Source organism: Ailuropoda melanoleuca, chromosome 4, assembly GCF_002007445.2.
Source record: "Ailuropoda melanoleuca isolate Jingjing chromosome 4, ASM200744v2, whole genome shotgun sequence".
In the NCBI taxonomy this organism is placed as follows: Eukaryota; Metazoa; Chordata; class Mammalia; order Carnivora; family Ursidae; genus Ailuropoda; species Ailuropoda melanoleuca.
Genome location: NC_048221.1, coordinates 136,799,552 through 136,816,206, shown reverse-complemented (window position 1 = coordinate 136,816,206; position 16,655 = coordinate 136,799,552). Strand labels below are relative to the sequence as shown.

At 59.2% G+C, this 16,655-nt stretch overlaps 1 protein-coding gene across 7 annotated transcripts in view; it reads left to right on the top strand.

Moving 5' to 3' along the window:
• ATP6V1C2 (ATPase H+ transporting V1 subunit C2) overlaps window positions 1-16,655 on the top strand; it is a 50,015-nt gene extending 33,360 nt beyond the window's left edge. For 3 of the 7 annotated variants that reach the window (XM_019802044.2, XM_034659910.1, XM_034659911.1), the window contains 9 exons: window positions 3,380-3,471; window positions 5,811-5,909; window positions 6,462-6,530; window positions 8,371-8,463; window positions 8,574-8,667; window positions 11,063-11,200; window positions 12,078-12,175; window positions 16,100-16,232; window positions 16,514-16,655. In XM_019802044.2, the coding sequence (XP_019657603.1) occupies window positions 3,380-3,471; window positions 5,811-5,909; window positions 6,462-6,530; window positions 8,371-8,463; window positions 8,574-8,667; window positions 11,063-11,200; window positions 12,078-12,175; window positions 16,100-16,232; window positions 16,514-16,603 (906 nt within the window). In that variant the 3' untranslated portion in view covers window positions 16,604-16,655. Of the gene's footprint in view, window positions 1-3,379; window positions 3,472-5,810; window positions 5,910-6,461; window positions 6,531-8,370; window positions 8,464-8,573; window positions 8,668-11,062; window positions 11,201-12,077; window positions 12,176-14,221; window positions 16,233-16,513 lie in introns of those variants that run through there. The other 4 variants (XM_034659914.1, XM_034659915.1, XM_034659912.1 and 1 more) reach the window with 3 other exon arrangements.

Below are 16,655 nucleotides of genomic sequence, written 5' to 3'. Positions count from 1 at the left end.
TAAGCAGTGGCCTCCAGCTTTCACTTGATAAATAAAAGCACTGTGGCACCAGTCTCTGGGGACGTTGTGGGTGTCTCGTGGCCTTGTTGACTCCTGTGTGTCTCACTGAGGGTGAGCGCTAATGGCTTATGACCGCCTGTCCCCCTCCCTCCACCATATACTGAGCCCCTCATAGGCCATGTCTCCTCCTGGCCCGGGTGGCTGGGAGAGTCTCAGCCAGGCCAGCAACAAAGCCTGCCTGTTGTCTCCCCAGACCACAGAGCGAGCCAGGTGTGCCTGGGCGGGTCAGGTGCAGGAGGTGGGCCCCTGGGACCCATCCGAGTGCAGCCCTGTGTGCTCCCCACAGCAGGCTGGTGACCGGCCCGGCCCGGTGTCTCTGGGAACTCGGGTGGGGCCAGAAGGCTCCGGAATCTGGGTGCGGCTCCTCCGGCCCTGCTTACGCCACAGAGGTCCCAGCCCCTCCTGGGACAATTGGGCAGTGATTCTGGAAAGCCCTCTGAGGAGGGGCTGCCCAGCGCACCTGTGCCAGGTGTGGCTTCCCGGAGGTACTGTGCGCTTCTGCCACCAACCTAGAGGCGCTCCGTAGCTGGTGGGGCCGGCGGCGCCCTGCGTCGCTCTCTGAGGCCGGGCTGAGCCAGGCAGGGCGGTCAGGCCGTGCTCGGAGTCCACTCGGGATGGTGCTCACTGGCATGGCTGTCCCAGGATGCCGGCTAGCGATGAGGACCCTGAGACACATCAGGGTGTCAGCTGAGAGGGGAGCAGAGCGTTGTAGAGGACAGAACTTGGCTTCTCTAGTCCGAGGACCCAGAGAGTGACTTCGGCAGGAAAGCAGGGAGGGGAGGAGGGCACTGATGTTGACAGCACTCCCTGTGTGCCCAGAACCACGCTGGGCTCTTGCTTCCCACGTCACCCCCGTGAGGTAGGATCCCCTTCCCACGTCACCCCCGTGAGGTAGGATCCCCTTGCTCTGATCTCAGATGAGGAAGCTGGCTGAGAGGTTAAGTGGCTTGCTATGGGACCTGGGATGGGAAAGCAGGTCTTGGTTGGGCTGTGTGTGTGTGTGTGTGTGTGTGTGTGTGTGTGTGTGAGAGAGAGAGAGAGAGAGAGAGAGAAGGCTTCCCAAGGAAGCCCGGGGCCAGCTCCACTGCAGGGAACCAGCGCTTTGGGGCTGAGTATTGGCCCCCTGAGGTGGTCCTGCACGAGGACCCCGTGTGTGATGCCCTGAGCCTTGGTTCAGGTCTGTTCCTCCCATGGGAGGTCCTTCACGGGAAGAGCCTTGGGGACACACAAGTCGCTGTGCCGCTGGGCATCGAGTAGCCCTTGCCAGGTGTCGGAGCAGGTCTCCCAGCCTGGGAGGAGCCCGGCGCTGACGTGGTCCGGGCCAGGCCCCCAGACCCTCCCGACAGCTGGGAACTGACCCCACCTGCGTCCCTTAAAGAGGCTCAAGCGTGGGGAGGGCTTCACCCCCTCCCAGCCCTGCATGTGGCAGCGTGACCTGTCACCTGGTCAGGAACCCAGCTCACCGCGGTGTCAGTCTGCATGGCCGGGTCACGCTGCAGGTTCAGAAAAGCCCCCAGACCCCCTGGTGTGACACGCAAAGGGTTTATTGGACAGCGCCCACACGTGCAGCCAAGGGTCGGGGTTCCACGCCACCCCCTCGGGGCGCTGGCGCCTGGTGTCTCCACCACCGGAAGCATCTCCGGGTTCTGCGGGGTGGGTGCACAGCCAGCCCCACACCTCGGAGCGCAGCTGAACGCACGCCCTCAGCACTGCCTGTGCCAGCCGCCCCCCGGGGGTCACAGAGATGCCCCTGGAGGGGCTCCATCTGGGGCAGGTGGGCCTCGCCTTGCTCATGGCCTGCTCGGCAGATGCCGGGAGCTTCGGGAATTCCTTGGCACTGAGCTCAGAGAGGGCCGGCCCTGACGCCAGTTCTCAGGCGGGTCGAGTGGGAACTGGTTCCAAAGCCCTGGTTCCTCTCCCCATCCGCTGGTTTCCAAACACCCCTCTGCGGGTTTTCATTGGCTTGTGGTAAAACAAGCAAAGGAAGGAAGATGTAGGATTTTTTTGTTTGATTTTTTTTCCTTTAAAAAGCAATTATATTTGTGTGTGTGTGTGTATAAAATATAATTTTAAAAATCAAGACTGTGGATTGTACCCGAGTCAGTTTCTTGGTTTCGATCGAGTACTGTTGTTATGTAAGATGGGTACATGGGATCTCTGTGTCCTATTTTTAAAAACATTTTATTCATTTTTTTTTTTTTTTTTTACAAAAGTAGCCTCCACACCAAACGTGGGGCTTGAACCGACAACCGTGAGAGCAAGAGCCTCACGCCCCTTCAACTGAGCCAGTGGGGCACCCCCTTGTGTCCCCTTCTGTAATTTCCCATGAGATCTGTCATCATTTCAAAGGAAAAGATTTTTAAAAATTGTAAAAAAAAAAATTATAAATCTTATTTTAAAAATCAAACGTCTCAAGATACAAGGATAAAAACGTGAAAGGTTCCTGTGACAGGACCCGCCCTGCGCCCCACCGCGTCTAAGCATGCGGGAATCTCCCGCGAGCGTCTGGAAGGCCGCGCCGTGTCCCGTAACGTGGGGCGCCCTCCTTTGTTGAACCGGTTCTGTAATGATGGACTCCACTGTCCAAGTGTAAGCCGTGGGGGGCAGCTGCTGTGTTTTGAGGGCTTCTGGTGAGTTAGGCCCTGGTGGGCGTTTGCCTTTCTCTGTTTCGAGCCCTTGGGGAGGATGTTATCCCCCTGGCCGCGCAGATGGGGCCTCTGAGGCCAGGCAGCCAGAGAGCAGGGGAGCTAGGCCGTGGACCCGGGCTCGTCCTGTTTCCATGACATGTCTACCCGCCCAGGCCCGCTGCACGTGGGGGTCTGGGACGCCCTTCCTGCAACTCGAGAACAGGGAATCTCTAGTGCCAGACTGAATCTCTTTAGTGCCGGCGTCCAAGCTGAAAGGAGCCTTTCTACCTACTTACCAGTTCCTGTGGGAAGGGGCCATGGGGCACAGCTGAGCCTGGGACCGGGCACTGGTGGGGCCGAGCCGCACTGGGCCCCCCTAGAAGCCAGGATGGGGTCATCTTGGGCTGGCCTGGCAGTGCGGGAAGGGCTTGCACTCAGATTCACCTCCCTGAGTGATCCTGGAACAGCCGTGCCGGTCTCAGGCCTCGGTATCTGCAAGGTGAAGATGGGAATCTTCCCTGCGCCCCACAGGCTGCTGTAGGGCCCACTGCCGGCATGTGTGTGAGAGCAGCGGGGAGAAGAATGTGAGCGTTCCCCCCAAGTGGGCAGCATACATCGTTTATTCCGCAGGGTGCTATGAACAGTTCATGGCCATTTTGAAAAGTTTGATCACCTCTTGCTTTTCCAAATAGCAACTGGCACAAATCGAGACTGACCTGAAATCCCGAACAGCTGCCTACAACACTCTGAAGACAAACCTGGAGAACCTGGAGAAGAAATCCATGTGAGTGTCCGAGTTTCTGCACTGCCAGAACCAGGCTGTGAGGGAGCTGGGCTGGGGCAGGAGCTGGGCTGGGGCAGAAGGGTGCCTTTCAGGTCACTGGGTGAGCCAGGGTCTGTGCCTGGGTCAGAGAGAGAGAGAAAGCGTGAGCCAGGCAGGCAGCCGGCCAGGTAGATGCCCAGGCACTCGTGCCTCTCTGGGAGCTGCGTGCTGGGAGGGGAGGCCTTGGGATACATGACCGGGGGGAAAGGCCCGAGCAGGGGTGATGGCACCTCCCTGCCTGGGCCCAGAGAGGGATACCATGCTGTCCCTCACCCCCTTCCTTCCCTCTCCCAACCAGGTCACTGAGAACACCTGAGGTGGGCCCCAAGACCTTTTCCCCAGGGAAGCTTTACAGAGGACCCTCCCCGCATAGGCGGGGGTGGGGGCTGACTGGCTGAGCCTGGCCCTTTGTGAGGTCCCCGCAGGGCAGTGGGTTTTGCAGCCCAGAGCAGAGCAACCTCAGGGACTCTGGTGCCTTCTCCACTCGACTGAAGGCCTCCACGTGAGACAGAGGGAGCAGACTGTGTGGCCCAGCAGACACCAGTCACCAGGGTGGCGGGAGTTGTCCGGAGAAAAGCCGAGACCCGGTGTCATGATGGCAGCAGCTCTCTTGTAAGGTAGTGAGTGCCTTGCTATCGGAGGCATGTCAGGAAAGGCCGGAGGAGCTCCTGCCGGGGAGTCTGCAAGGTGCTTCTGAGGAGGGCTGAGTTGCATGGAGGATCCTGCCAGTCTCCCCAGATTCTGGGTCTGATTCTGTTGGCAGTTGTCTGAAGATCCGCCAAAGAAGGGCAGGGGTGCCCAGGGGAGTTCAGAACCAGCCGAGTAGCTCACCCTCCCCTCTCCGCCTCTCCCTTCGCGTGGGCACCAGGCCAGCGGTCAAACGTAGAGTACGTGAGTGGAGACTTTAAAACCAAAAAGGGAAAGACGCATTTCAACTAGAAGTAGTCGTTACTGGTGGCGTGACTTTGCATCTGAACTAAATGGGCATCACCTGAGTGTCGCCGCGTCGTTGGCCCTACAGAGGAGTGAGATGGGAGAAGGGCAGGGCGCGCCCTAAATGGTGACCTTGGCTTAGATCCATCATGGCACTGACCATTTGTTGCCTGCTGGGCCACCTGCTCGTCACACCACCGACTTGTGGACTCCTCGAGCATCATTTAGGACTTGAGCAGACGTGTGGTCCAGTCTCGGGAGTCCGCTGGTAAAGAAGCTCATTGGCTGATTCCCCGCAGCATGGATCTGTTGAGGGCGCTTGCTGAGTTAAGGAGTGGAGGGGGAGGAGGAAGCTGTGCTGGCCTCCTCTGCCCGTTGTTATTCTTTTGATAAACATGTATTAAGCACCTACTATACTCTCAGGCTTTGTGCCAGGCCCTAAAGATAACAAAGCAGAAGAAAACGTAATTTCTGCCCTTGGAGAGCTCACAGTGACTCACTCTGCAAGTCTCTACGGAAAATCTGCTTTGAGCTGGAAGTTTAGGCATGAACCAGACAGATGAGACCTGATAGTGGAGCGGTAACGTGGTAGGGGGCTCATGCCCTGTGTCTTTGGAGAGGGTCCTAAGGGACTTAGCAGTGAAGGCACAGGTGGGAGAGGTGAGGCTGGAGGTGGCGTGTTACCTAAGGCGGTGGCCTTGACTGAGTGCTTGCGAGCCACTCGCCGGGGAAGTGTCGTGTGTTAACGTATTAGCTAATATCGTGGCCGGGGTGCTGAGGCTACAGACAGTCTCCGTAGCTGTACCTTGGCCCGTTTACTGATACAATAGCTTTGAACCATGTGCTAAAAATACCATGACCTTGATGGAGACCGGGTTCCACTGGGCCTGAAGCAGGAGCTTGCCGGTGAATGTCCCCTGGAGGCTGGACCTGGGAGGTGTGAAAAGTGAAACGGAGCTCTCTCTGGGCCCGTCTTGGCTCAGGACGGCTCAGGACAGCCCGAGTCTTGACACTTGAGTAACTGAAGCTTCCTGCCACCCACAGTCGCCTCCCAACAGCCTCAGGGGCAGCGCAGGTGATGGTGGTGTTGGATTCCACTGCCCCTTGGGGGACTGGTGATGGGGCCTCAGGCCCCGCCAGCCACAGCAGCTCTGGCCACCCACAGCTGGAGGGTTGGCGGCACACTCAGCCCAGGCACTTGCTGCTCTGGGGGACATCTGAGCCTTTCGTATTCTCTGCCTGCCCTCCTGTCGCAGGGCCTGTGTGTTGTGGGTGTGCGGGGGTCCATGCGTCCCAGAAGCCCAGGCCCACGCAGCCTCCCTCTGCCTTTCTGCTGATCCCGCCCCCTTTGTCCCACACGGATTTAGGGGAAACCTCTTCACTCGGACACTGAGCGATATTGTGAGCAAAGAAGACTTTGTGTTGGGTTCCGAGTATCTCATCACACTTCTGGTCATTGTCCCCAAGTAAGTGGCCCAGGAAGGGGGCTGGTGATGGGTCTCAGCCTGTGGTGGTGATCACGGAAGAAGACTGGCCCTGCCCAGCGGAGTGAAAGGGGGTGCCCTCCATGGCCTGGACCCCGGGGGCAGGAACAGGAGCAGGGTTCTGCAGAGTAAAGCAGTGAGCACGTGCTGTGTGCCACCAGCCTGAGACAGGAGCTCACTGCACTCACAGCAAACCCAGGGGTGGCTGTTACGCCCTTGTCCAGAGGCTAGAGAAGTCAGTTGGCTTCTCCAAGGCCACACAGGGTCAGGACTAGAAAGCTCCAACACATATCTCTGGCTGACCCTTCACGTGGGCCCTCTGTGGCATCCGGGGCCCTTGTGGGTATGCTGGGTCCAGGACCGGGCTGGGGAGGGGTTGCCCAGTGCCCATGGCAGGGCCTTGGGTGTTTGGGGCTCTCTGGCCCAGGCCTGCTCATCTCAGTCCCTTGGGAAAAGGGGTGTACAGTGCCCTAAACACTCGGAATACCCCCAGCCTTTCTGCAGAAATCGCTGAATAGTTCTGTATTCTTGCAGACCAAGCTACGCACAATGGCAAAAAACCTACGAGTCTCTCTCAGACATGGTGGTCCCTCGGTCGACTAAGTAAGTGAGACCCCAACTTGACACCCAGGCACCAAACACGCTCTGAGGGTGCAGGGGTCCTCAGCCCTCCTCGCTTGCACTCTCCAGAGTCCCTCAACCTGGAGTTCCTTTGCAGCCACACACCCAGCCACGTGCCATACTCCCTCCCTCTTTCAGAACGCTGCTTCCCTGCCCCTTCTTCCAGGAAGCCCTCTCTGGCTACATTCGGGCAGAGATCCTGCTCACCGCACTCTGCTCTGCTTTCTCAGCTCAGGTCCATGCTTCTCGGCCTGAGGGTCTGGCTCTGGCGGTCACAGAACATGGGGGGGGCAGTCTCAACATCTGGCCTACTGGGGTCAGCGGGGTGGGTCCCACTGCGGTGCGGAGCAGGAAGAGCCAGCGGCTGGAAAGCACACCCAGCGTGAAGCCATTTACTTAAGGTCTAGAAACGGACGGAACTGAGCCATATGCGATCTGGGCACACGCAGGTGCACAGGAGAATCGAGGGGGTATGTGGGGGATGGGAAACGCCAGACTCAGCCCAGTGGTGACCTCAGGGCAGGGGGCAACACGCAGCCAGGGGGGCACGGGGCTTTTGTGTGCGAATTGCTTTAGGTCTTAAGTGGGGCAGCCGATATGTAGTATTTGTGATTCTCTCTACCTTTTCGTATGTCTGAGATAGTTCTTAGTTTAAAAAGGTTTGACGGTGAGTCTTGGCCAGCCGTGCCAATTCACCTGCTTCCCGGCACACAGCGCGTAGAGAGAGGGCAGCCCTGCCCACGCCCCTCTCAGCTCCGAGGCCCCGCTCCGGCAGGGGTGGCTCTGCCAGGGTCACAGCTCACAGGAGATAGCAATGAGGAGCTCGGCGGAGGGGTGCAGGGAACAGGACAGCCATAGCCTGAGGTCACGAGGGGAGGCCAGAGGAAGAAGCCAGGGGCAGCCACATCCGCAGGGAGAGGAGAAGGCACAGAGATGGGCAGACGGGCTGGTCCTTGAAGCCCGCCAGCTCAGCAAAGGCCGCCAGTGCTGTGCGACACTGGCTTTCTGGGGCCACGAGCTGGGGGACCCCTTCCACAGAGGCCGCCTCAGCAGTGGCTTGGCTTCTCAGAGCAGAACCCCCAGGCCCTGCGTTGTCAGAAGGCACCTGAGGGTCTGCGGAGGTGATGCTGGAAAAGTCTCTGGGGCCAGGGGTGGCTGTTATGGGTGGGGGCTCTGAGGGACAGGAAAGGTGACCTGGCCAGCATTCCCAGGAGACCTGCCCGGGCTTGGCGAAGGGCTTCCCCTAGGTCTTCTGGCCGACAAGGCTGACTCAAAGGTGCTGACCACGGGCTCCAGTGACCCCTGTGTTTGGGACAGTGCCCACTGTGGCCTGTGTGGACGCGTGCCTTGGAGGCTGTCTGATTGGAACATGGTGACATTGAACGTGAGATGGACATGGTGGGATGGTTTCCACTGACTGGAGTCTGCCCTGTGTCAGAGCCGGGGACCCCCCCCCCCACTGCACACACTGAGACCCGGGAGTGGCTCGATTGCTCGGGCGTCTCACAAACCAGCCAGGCAAGGGCTCTCTGCACAGCCAGTCCCCTGTCCCTCCCTCCCTGGAGGGGGAGTGGAAAGAGCAGGAGCAGGTGGTGGAGCCCACCCGGCCAGGAGTCGGGGCGTCACAAGGGACTGCCGGTTCCCTGCCCTCGGCTGCCGGCGGGGCCCCTGCCTGCCCAAGGGCCAGTGGGCTGACAGGGACGGAGCCGCCCCTCTGCGGGGACTCACCCCCCCCCCAGGGGGAGAGGACAGGCCTCTCCTAGCCCAGCTCTGACATCGGGTGTGGTGAGGCGTCCGGTGAACAAATGCTTTTCTCCACCAGACTGATTGCCGAGGACAACGAGGGCGGCCTCTTCACGGTGACCCTGTTTCGAAAAGTGATCGAGGATTTCAAAACCAAAGCCAAAGAGAACAAGTAAGGACTGGCCTTGGTGGGCTCCTCTGGGTTTGGGCTGTCTCCGCTGGAGGGCTCTCTGCTCCATCTGGAAGCTTCCTGGTGAAAGCCTCTCATTTGCTTGTTTCAAGGTTCACTGTCCGTGAATTTTACTATGATGAGAAAGAAATTAAAAGGGAAAGGGAGGAGATGAGCAGATTGCTGTCTGATAAGAAGCAACAGTATGTGAGTAGACTACACTGGCGGGTGGGCTTCACGCAGGAGCGGCCCCTGCCACCCGCGCTAGAGTCCCCCTCCCTTGGGGGCACACAGCCTGGGAACGTGTGTTCCCCTGGGACTGCCAGATGGGGTCTGGGGAAGGGAGAAGGGCACCCCGGTGGCACCTGAGCCGTGAGCTGTGGCTCTGGGCACCTTCCCTAGGAGAGCCCCCCGAGTCCTGGCACTGCCCTTCCGGGAGGGGACTCCTAGCCCCACTGTGCAGCTGAGAAACTGAGGCTCTGGGAGGTCAGGGAGCATTTCCCCCAGGAAGAGGACCCCACCTCACCTTCCTCCGCCCCGAGATGGGGGCAGGGCAAGCAGGGATCCGGGCAGGGTCCCTGTGCCGATCGTGGGCGGCCCTGTCCCCTTGGTCACCTTGCTGTCCTCAGCAGTGTGGTTCCCCAGGCGTGCCGGGACACCCTCTGTCGTCAGCACCTGTATTTATTCCCCCTGTGCTTTTAGCTAAGAGTGGGTGCTTACCCTTGAGATTTCTGACAGCAGCCACTCAGGAACCTTCCGTGTGCAAGGGCAGCTGAGCTCACAAGGGAGCAAACCAGGCTTCCAGTTTGGGAATGTGAACAGCGTAGCCTTGGGAAGGTCACTGTGCTGCTCTGTGCGATGGGCCCATCGCGGCTGCAGGGGCCCCCCTGGTGGAGTGTCTCCAGGGCCCCTCTCCCCCTTCATCCCCACTGGCAAGAGTTCTCAGAGAAACTTCCAGTTTGGCCTCTAGTATAGACAGGAGGGGAAGAATGCGTAGAACGTGCTTCAGGCTTTTGGAGGAAAGCCGGTGTGTAAACATAAAGCTGTAAGTATGTGCTCAGGTGAAGAGCGAGAAGTACCTCCCGTGTGGCCAGGTGTTGGCCCCGGGCTTCTCTGACATCGGGCTGGCGGAATCTGCACGTCCGGCTGGCCCTATCTGGTCGGTGGCCTGTTCACGGGGACTCCAGACCAGCCGCCCCCTCAGCAGTGAGCAGCAGCGTGGGGTCCCACAAAATGGGGTTCTCCAAGCCCCACTGGATGGGCCCATCCCCTTTGAGGACGAGACAGGCACTCATCATAGAGTAGTGAGGGGTTTGAACCCCACCCCCAAGCGTCCACGTCTGTGTGTGGACGTGTGTGTGCACACCAGGTGAACCCACGCGTTTCACATCCCAAATCTGCTGGGCTGTGGGCGAAGGCTCCTCGTGAGACAAAGGGCAAGGAGGCGCCGGGTGCCGAGGCTCAGGCCTCCCACACAGCCTGGCAGGTGAGGTCTTCAGCAACAAGAGCTGGAAAACCAAAGGGCTTTTCTCCTGGGCCTTAGCTCGCCCCAAACCCTCATCACCCAGGAGCACTCAGTGGTCTCCCTAGCCTCATCCCTGCGGCTTCGGGCCTGCCCGGGCACCCTGCACAGGCCTCTGGGTGGGGGGCTGGTCAGTAGCAACTCTCACAGGCGTCCAGGCGGGAGGCCCTGCCCACAGGACAAGATGGTCAGGTCGTGCCTTTGGCCCCGGCCTCGGTCCTGGCACAGACCCCCCGCGGATCGAGGTGACACATGAGCTTGACACCTGTAGCCTGGGGCTCGGGTTGCCAGCTGGCACTTCCTTACCAGGTGTAGGCTTCCGCGCCCCCACGCGGCCCGGGAGCCCTTCCAGGGTCTGAGGGGGGTGGAATGGAGCGCCAGCGGAGACACTCGAGCTCGGGAACATGTCGCTTCTTGTGAGGCTCTGGCTGTGTGTCCCCAGGCAGGGCTCAGCCCCTGAGCAGGGCTCGGCCAGGGTCCGCCCCAGCCTGGCTTCTCAGGCCCCTCTTTCCCCTTCAGCTTGTCGGGAGGGGGGTACGGCCGGCATCGTGCGCCGTCTGTGGTACTCGTCAGCCAGAGGGGCCAGGCTAGGTCCTGGGGGTTTCGGCTCCTTGTGGGCACAGGGCGGGATTTTCCTGTGCTTTCTCCCTGTTCGCAGAGAAAGAGGATAAAGGATGGTAGGTCCTGACAGCGTGCCTGGCCCATTTTCTGTACGTAGCTTACACGAGTGCCACGGGGCTCCGTGGCTGGACAGGGTGGAGACGCGCTCCGTGGGCCGAGCCCTTTTCACTACCAGCCGCCTCCTGTCCTGGGGCGGTCGGTGTCCTGTGTCCCAACCAAGGCTAGGGGGTGGGAGGGGATGCATGAACTGACCCCGCTGCCCGTGGTTGGCTCTGTCCCTGCAGTAGGGGACCCGAAGTCTTAAACCCCCGTCCCATCTCAGTCCAGCCAGCGCGCAAGTCCAGAGGGCAGGCCGGCGTTCCCGAGCTTGCCTTCATGCGCTTTTCCGGTGATGCGAATTATTTGTTTGTTGTGATGCATGTTTGCTGAAAGATTAATAAATCATTTCTGTGCCTTTAGCAAACTTCCTGTGTTGCTCTTAAAAAGGGATCCTCCACCTTCCCGGACCACAAGGTTAAGGTAACCCCGCTAGGTAACCCTGATAGGCCCGCTGCGGGGCAGACGGACAGAGAGAGAGAGAGTGAGGGCGAGGGAGAGGTAAGCAGCACCCCGCAGCCCTGGGGGTCCCCCGCTCGCATGTCCTCGCCAGCGCAGGCATCTTCCAAGAAAACGACACCTTGCGTTTTCTGTTATCCAGTGTGGCTTCTGAGGGCTTACAATCAGGGAGCCCAGAACCCTGCCTCCCCCCTCATCTGGAGGGCGTCTTTGGAGTGGCCCCCCGTCCCCCGGCAATGGATGGTGCTTGTTGGCCAGGGTGCCCCTGCCCTGCCTGGAGGTGGCTGGAGCTGGTGACGGGGGCAGGCCCTGCTGGGTGGCGGTGGTCGGGCAGCTCGGCTCTCCTCCCCTGGCTGCCCTGGCTGGACCCACCCCTGACCTTTGTGGGCAATCGGAGGTGTCAGTGGGAGCTCAGAGCCTTTGCTCCAGGACTCTGGGCTCCCCCAGAGGACCGGCCACACCGGCATTAGCGACAGCGGCCGCGGCCCCGAGGGCTTGTGGCCACGTGAGGTGGGCTCTGCGGAGCCCCCCAGAAGCGGCAGCTGGTGGATGAGGCCAGGACGGGGGGCGAAGTGTTCCTCAAAGGTGGGCTCCCCGGCAGCATGGTGTCAGAGGGACACCCGTCCGCCGTCTGCCGACGGCCCCGAGGTCAGGGGCTGCCCAGCCCCCCACAGCCTGGTCTGCGGTGGCCCCACGCATGTGCCGGTGGCTGGCCCGCTGAGCTTGCCTGGCGCCAGGCGCCCGGACAGCGTGCTCCTGGGCCTCGCCTGGGCCTGGGCCTGGGCCAGCCGACCCGCTGCTTCCGCTGGCCGCCGGGCATTCCTCCGCTCCAGGCTTGCTCTGTCACCGCCCGCGTCCTCCTCGGCCCAGCGTCCGGCAGAGCTGCCCGCAGGCGTCGCCCGCTCTCCTGTCTCCGCAGGGCCCGCTGCTGCGCTGGCTCAAGGTGAACTTCAGCGAAGCCTTCATCGCCTGGATCCACCTCAAGGCGCTGCGGGTGTTTGTGGAGTCCGTGCTCAGGTGCGTGGAGGGGGCGCCCGGGCGGGCTGTCCTGCTGGCGGGGCCGCCGCCTGCCCCTCCCCGCCCCCTCCTGCCCTCTCCCCGGGCTGCGCCCGGCTCTTGGCCACATGCATGGATTTCCCGAGCCCCCCAAGCCTTCCCTCAGCCCTGCGGGCCCGTGCTCGCCCCCCGTTCCTGCCGGACCTGGGGCGGGGTCCTGCTCGCTCCAGCAGGTTCTGTGGCTCCGGGAGGAAATGCCAGCACTGTCTGTCCTTGACCGCTGAGGCCCAAGGCAATGCAAAAACTAAAACCTAAACAAAAGCAAAGTAACCACAACAAAAGTTTTGCCTTGTTTTTAATGAAAGTGAGATAGGTTCGCTGTGGAGAATTAGGAACGCCAACAGTGCGTAAAAATCACCTGGACTTGCAACACCAGCAGAGCACACCGCGGGCTGACGTGCGGGCATGAACTCCTTTAGGAGTTTTTGTTCCTTCGTGTGTTGCTTTTTTTCCTAGTTTACAGATACACACATTTTTTTACTAAATTTTTATGAAAATGGAACTATATAGGAAATATTTTTTTTCTCCTGTGTTTTGAAGATGCCTGGTGTCATGAGCTCGGGGGGCGGGTCTTGGTAGCACTGCACACGGCTGGCTGGACACGCTTTTTCCAGAAGCTCCCACCCCTGCTTCTTGCCTGGCCCTCCGAGCCTCTGGAGTGCGTGCCCAGCGCCTTCCCCTGCCTGCCCGGCGCCCCCCACCGCCAGGCCGGTTCCCTACGTTCCTTTCCCGCCTGTGCCTCCTGCACCTCCCGGGCCTCCGGCTTCTCCGCACACCTGGCTCCTCTGCCCTCCCAGCCCCTTCCTCTGGCTGCCCCGTGGACGCCAGCGGCCTCACGTCCTTCCTGTCCCCGGGCCCCAAACCTCAGGGCTCGGACGCCTCTGCTCCCTCTTCCCCACTCCTACCCCCACTCCCTGCACCCCACAGCACGCTTGACAGGCCGTCCATCCTGCCTCTGCTGCTCTCTTCCCTCGTCTCCCGCCTCATCGGCCCAGCCGTTGCCACAGGCTCCCCCTTGGTTCTCGGCCTCCGGTTCATCCTCCACATGGCTGCCAGTGTGGTTTTGTTCAAACAAACTGGTGGCTGCCAGGCGTGGTTTTGTCCAAACACAATATGGTGGCTGCCAGGCATGGTTTTGTCCAAACACAGATCAGATCTGACCGTGGCTCCTCACCCTCCCCCGCCCGTCTCCGAGGCCTGGAATGGCATGGAGCGTGGCATTGGGTTGCAGGGTGTACTAAGCTGACCTGGAGCGTTCCAGCCGTCTGTAGCGCCGACGGGCCCCACACTGACCTGTTTGCCTCAAAAAGCAGTGGTTCTCAGGCCTAGTAGTGTGAACGCCTGTGTGCTCGAGAGAGGTAGAGATGGGGGTCCTCAGTATTGCAAGCTGGAGGAAATGGGCTATTTCCCCTGAAAGTATATGGAGAGATAATTTTTTTAAAGATTTTATTTATTTGACAGCACAAGCCGGGAGGAGTGGCAGTCAAAGGGAGAAAGCAGGCTTCTGGCTGAGCAGGGTCCCGGGATCATGACCTGAGCCAAAGCAGATACTTAACTGACAGAGCCACCCAGGCGCCCCTGTAGAAATTTTTTACGAGATTAGCAATGTAGGACTTTTTCTTACTGTGTCTGTATTTTTTCTGAATACAGTTATAACATATGAATGCTGTCAAAAAAATTCAAGTTCAGAAATATATACTGTGGAGAAAGTTCCTCACAGTCCCCCGGCCCATAGATAATCACGGTTAATGGATTCCAGACTCTTCTTATTCCCCGGATGGGATCATTGATCCTTAATGTTCTGCAGCTTGCTTTTTTCATCTGCTTTCAATTAATTACAGTCACATCAGGGTGTGTGGAGCTAGCTACCTGATGCTTGTTAATGGCTTCTCCATATTCTATCCCACGGAGGGATCATAGTCCAAGAAAACAGATGTTGAACCACCAAGTTTGTCAGAGCAAACAGACGGTGAAGTTCACGTGCTTGCCTGTTCCTCTGACCCCCAGTTGGCACTTGGTGCTGTCTTCCTCCTCGCCACGCTGTTCTGTCCTTCCCGCCTACGTGGGGGCTCGGGCCGACTCGCTCTCCGCCTCTGTCACTCAGCCCAGAGTTGGACAAAGTAGATGCTAGAGGTTCGTGGACCCAGCCCTCAGCCGAGGACGTGCTAGTTCAGCCTCAGGGTGAAGGGAACCAGGGGCTTCAGCCGTCGGGATGAGCGCGGGCCGGCCGGGTAGCTGGCTGGTTAGTCCGGCTCCTGGGAGAGGTGTTGGCGGGGAGCAGACTTCAGGGAGTCCTAATAGTGGCTGTGCAGGTGCATTCATTTAGGGAGAGTCGTAAAGAGGGAACATACTGAGAGGGCACCGCGGGAACCCAACATTTAAGGGGTGGAGGCAGAAAAGCCCATGAGGAAGTCAGAGGCAGGAGGAGGGAGTAGCTGACGAGTCAAAGGGAGAGGAAACTGAAGGATTTATGTGTCCTTGCAAATGGGCCACAAGGTCATTGGTGGGACAAACCCTAGTGTGGTGGCCAAAGGGTGACTGGGTGATATAGAACACTGGATACTCTCAACTTTGGAACGAGAGCTTTAGGGAGCCGAGGAAGTTTATGTTAAGCAGGGCAAGATGGTGATAACATTAAAGGGAAGGGGGCAGTAGTTGAGAAAGGCCGATGCCCCTTGCAGCCCAGGGTGGGGACGGGCTGGTGGCTACAGTGGTCTCGGTATGGTGGCTGCAGGTGAGGGCTCCCCACCAGGTGACCACGGCACTCAGGGAGCAGCCCAGGAGGGAGCAGCGTTGGGGGGCAGCCGTGAGAATGAGGAGCAGAACAGACCCAGCTGTTCCTGGAAGTCCTGTTCTGAGAAGAACGTGAAAAGCCCTGAAATCAAGGGTGGGCTGAGAAGGGGGCCAAGGGCTTGGAGGCTTGATTGGGGAGGGGGGGGGTAGGAACATTCAGTCATCATTTATGAAGCGATGAAGGAGGGCCTGTTGCTCTCCAAGACGGGACAGAACGGACCCGTGCCTCTGCCCTGAAGCAGCTCCCAGGCTGGGAAAGGGAGAGCTCTGGACACAGGGGTCCTTGTTAGGGAGGGTATACCACGTCCCAGAGCAACTGGGCAGTAACTGTGGAATGAGCAGGCTGGAGGACAAAGCAGGGCTGGCAGTGACCGGCTGGGAGCTGGAATGCCCACCCTTAACATACAGGTTGCCCGAGCTGCGGCCAGCAGGTGGAGAGAACAGTCTTGAAGTGGAGCATGTGGAGCGGGTTTCTGGAAAGCACTGGGGGTTGGCGTAGGGAGTTCAGAGGGAAACTGCTCCTTCAGGTAAGATGACGACAGCCCTTGGCTGTCTGTATTCCCCCGGGGAATACCGGAGCTTTGATGGTAAGAGGGGAACAAAGGAGAGAGGAGGCATCAGCTGGGCCATCCCCCTCCCCTGTGAGCTAGCCCACTTGCCTCTTGGGAAAGATGATGCAGACGGGGCTCTGAAATCGGGGTTCTGCTCGCCCAGCGTCCTTCAAAGACACAGGACTAAGTAAGCTGTAGGCTTGATTTATAGTGAAAATGGCACACACGTGGTCACACGCCGCCCCCTTCACATGTACTTCTTCCTGCGGATCCAACAGACCTTGGTGTTTCAGGGGACGCCGCGCCAGTAACAACCAGAAAGGGCTGGTTAGCACGTTCTCCCGGGGAGTTTCCTATCCAGAAAAACCCAGTTACTAGTCTCACCTCTGACCCTAGACACTTCATTCAATTGAGTTGTATTTTCTTAAGCTATGTGGACTGAAGCCTTCTTCTTACCAGAACTTCCTGGTTCTTGTCAGGGTTACTTGACCTGCATTTGCGTCTGAAGTAACTCATTCGCACGTTTTGTCTGTCTGGGAAGGTACGGACTGCCGGTGAACTTCCAGGCGGTGCTCCTCCAGCCTCATAAGAAGTCATCCACCAAACGATTAAGGGAGGTTCTGAACTCTGTCTTCAGACACCTGGACCAAGTAGCAGCTGCAAGTATACTGGATGTAGGTGGAGAATCCAGAAATAGCCGGGTTTCTGCATGGAGGTCAGCCTCTCCATGTGGGAGGCACTTTCCAAAAATGGAAACTGCCAGACTGTTAAGATCTACGTTTCACAAATGCGCAAGCGTAACAGGGAAGAGGCTCTGTGTGTGTGTGTGTGGGGGGGGGGGCAGGGGTGTGCTGTGCAGAAAATACGGTAGAGCCGAGAGCCTCCCTGAAAACAGAGACAAGACAGCATATTGGTTTCTGCATTTAAAGGGCCAACAGGACGTCGTCTTTTGCAGGCATCTGTGGAAATCCCTGGACTGCAACTCAACAACCAAGACTACTTTCCTTATGTCTACTTCCACATCGACCTCAGTCTCCTGGACTAGAGAGAGGAGCTGCCACCATCGCGCTCCTCTCTTCACTCAGGCTCCTGCAGAC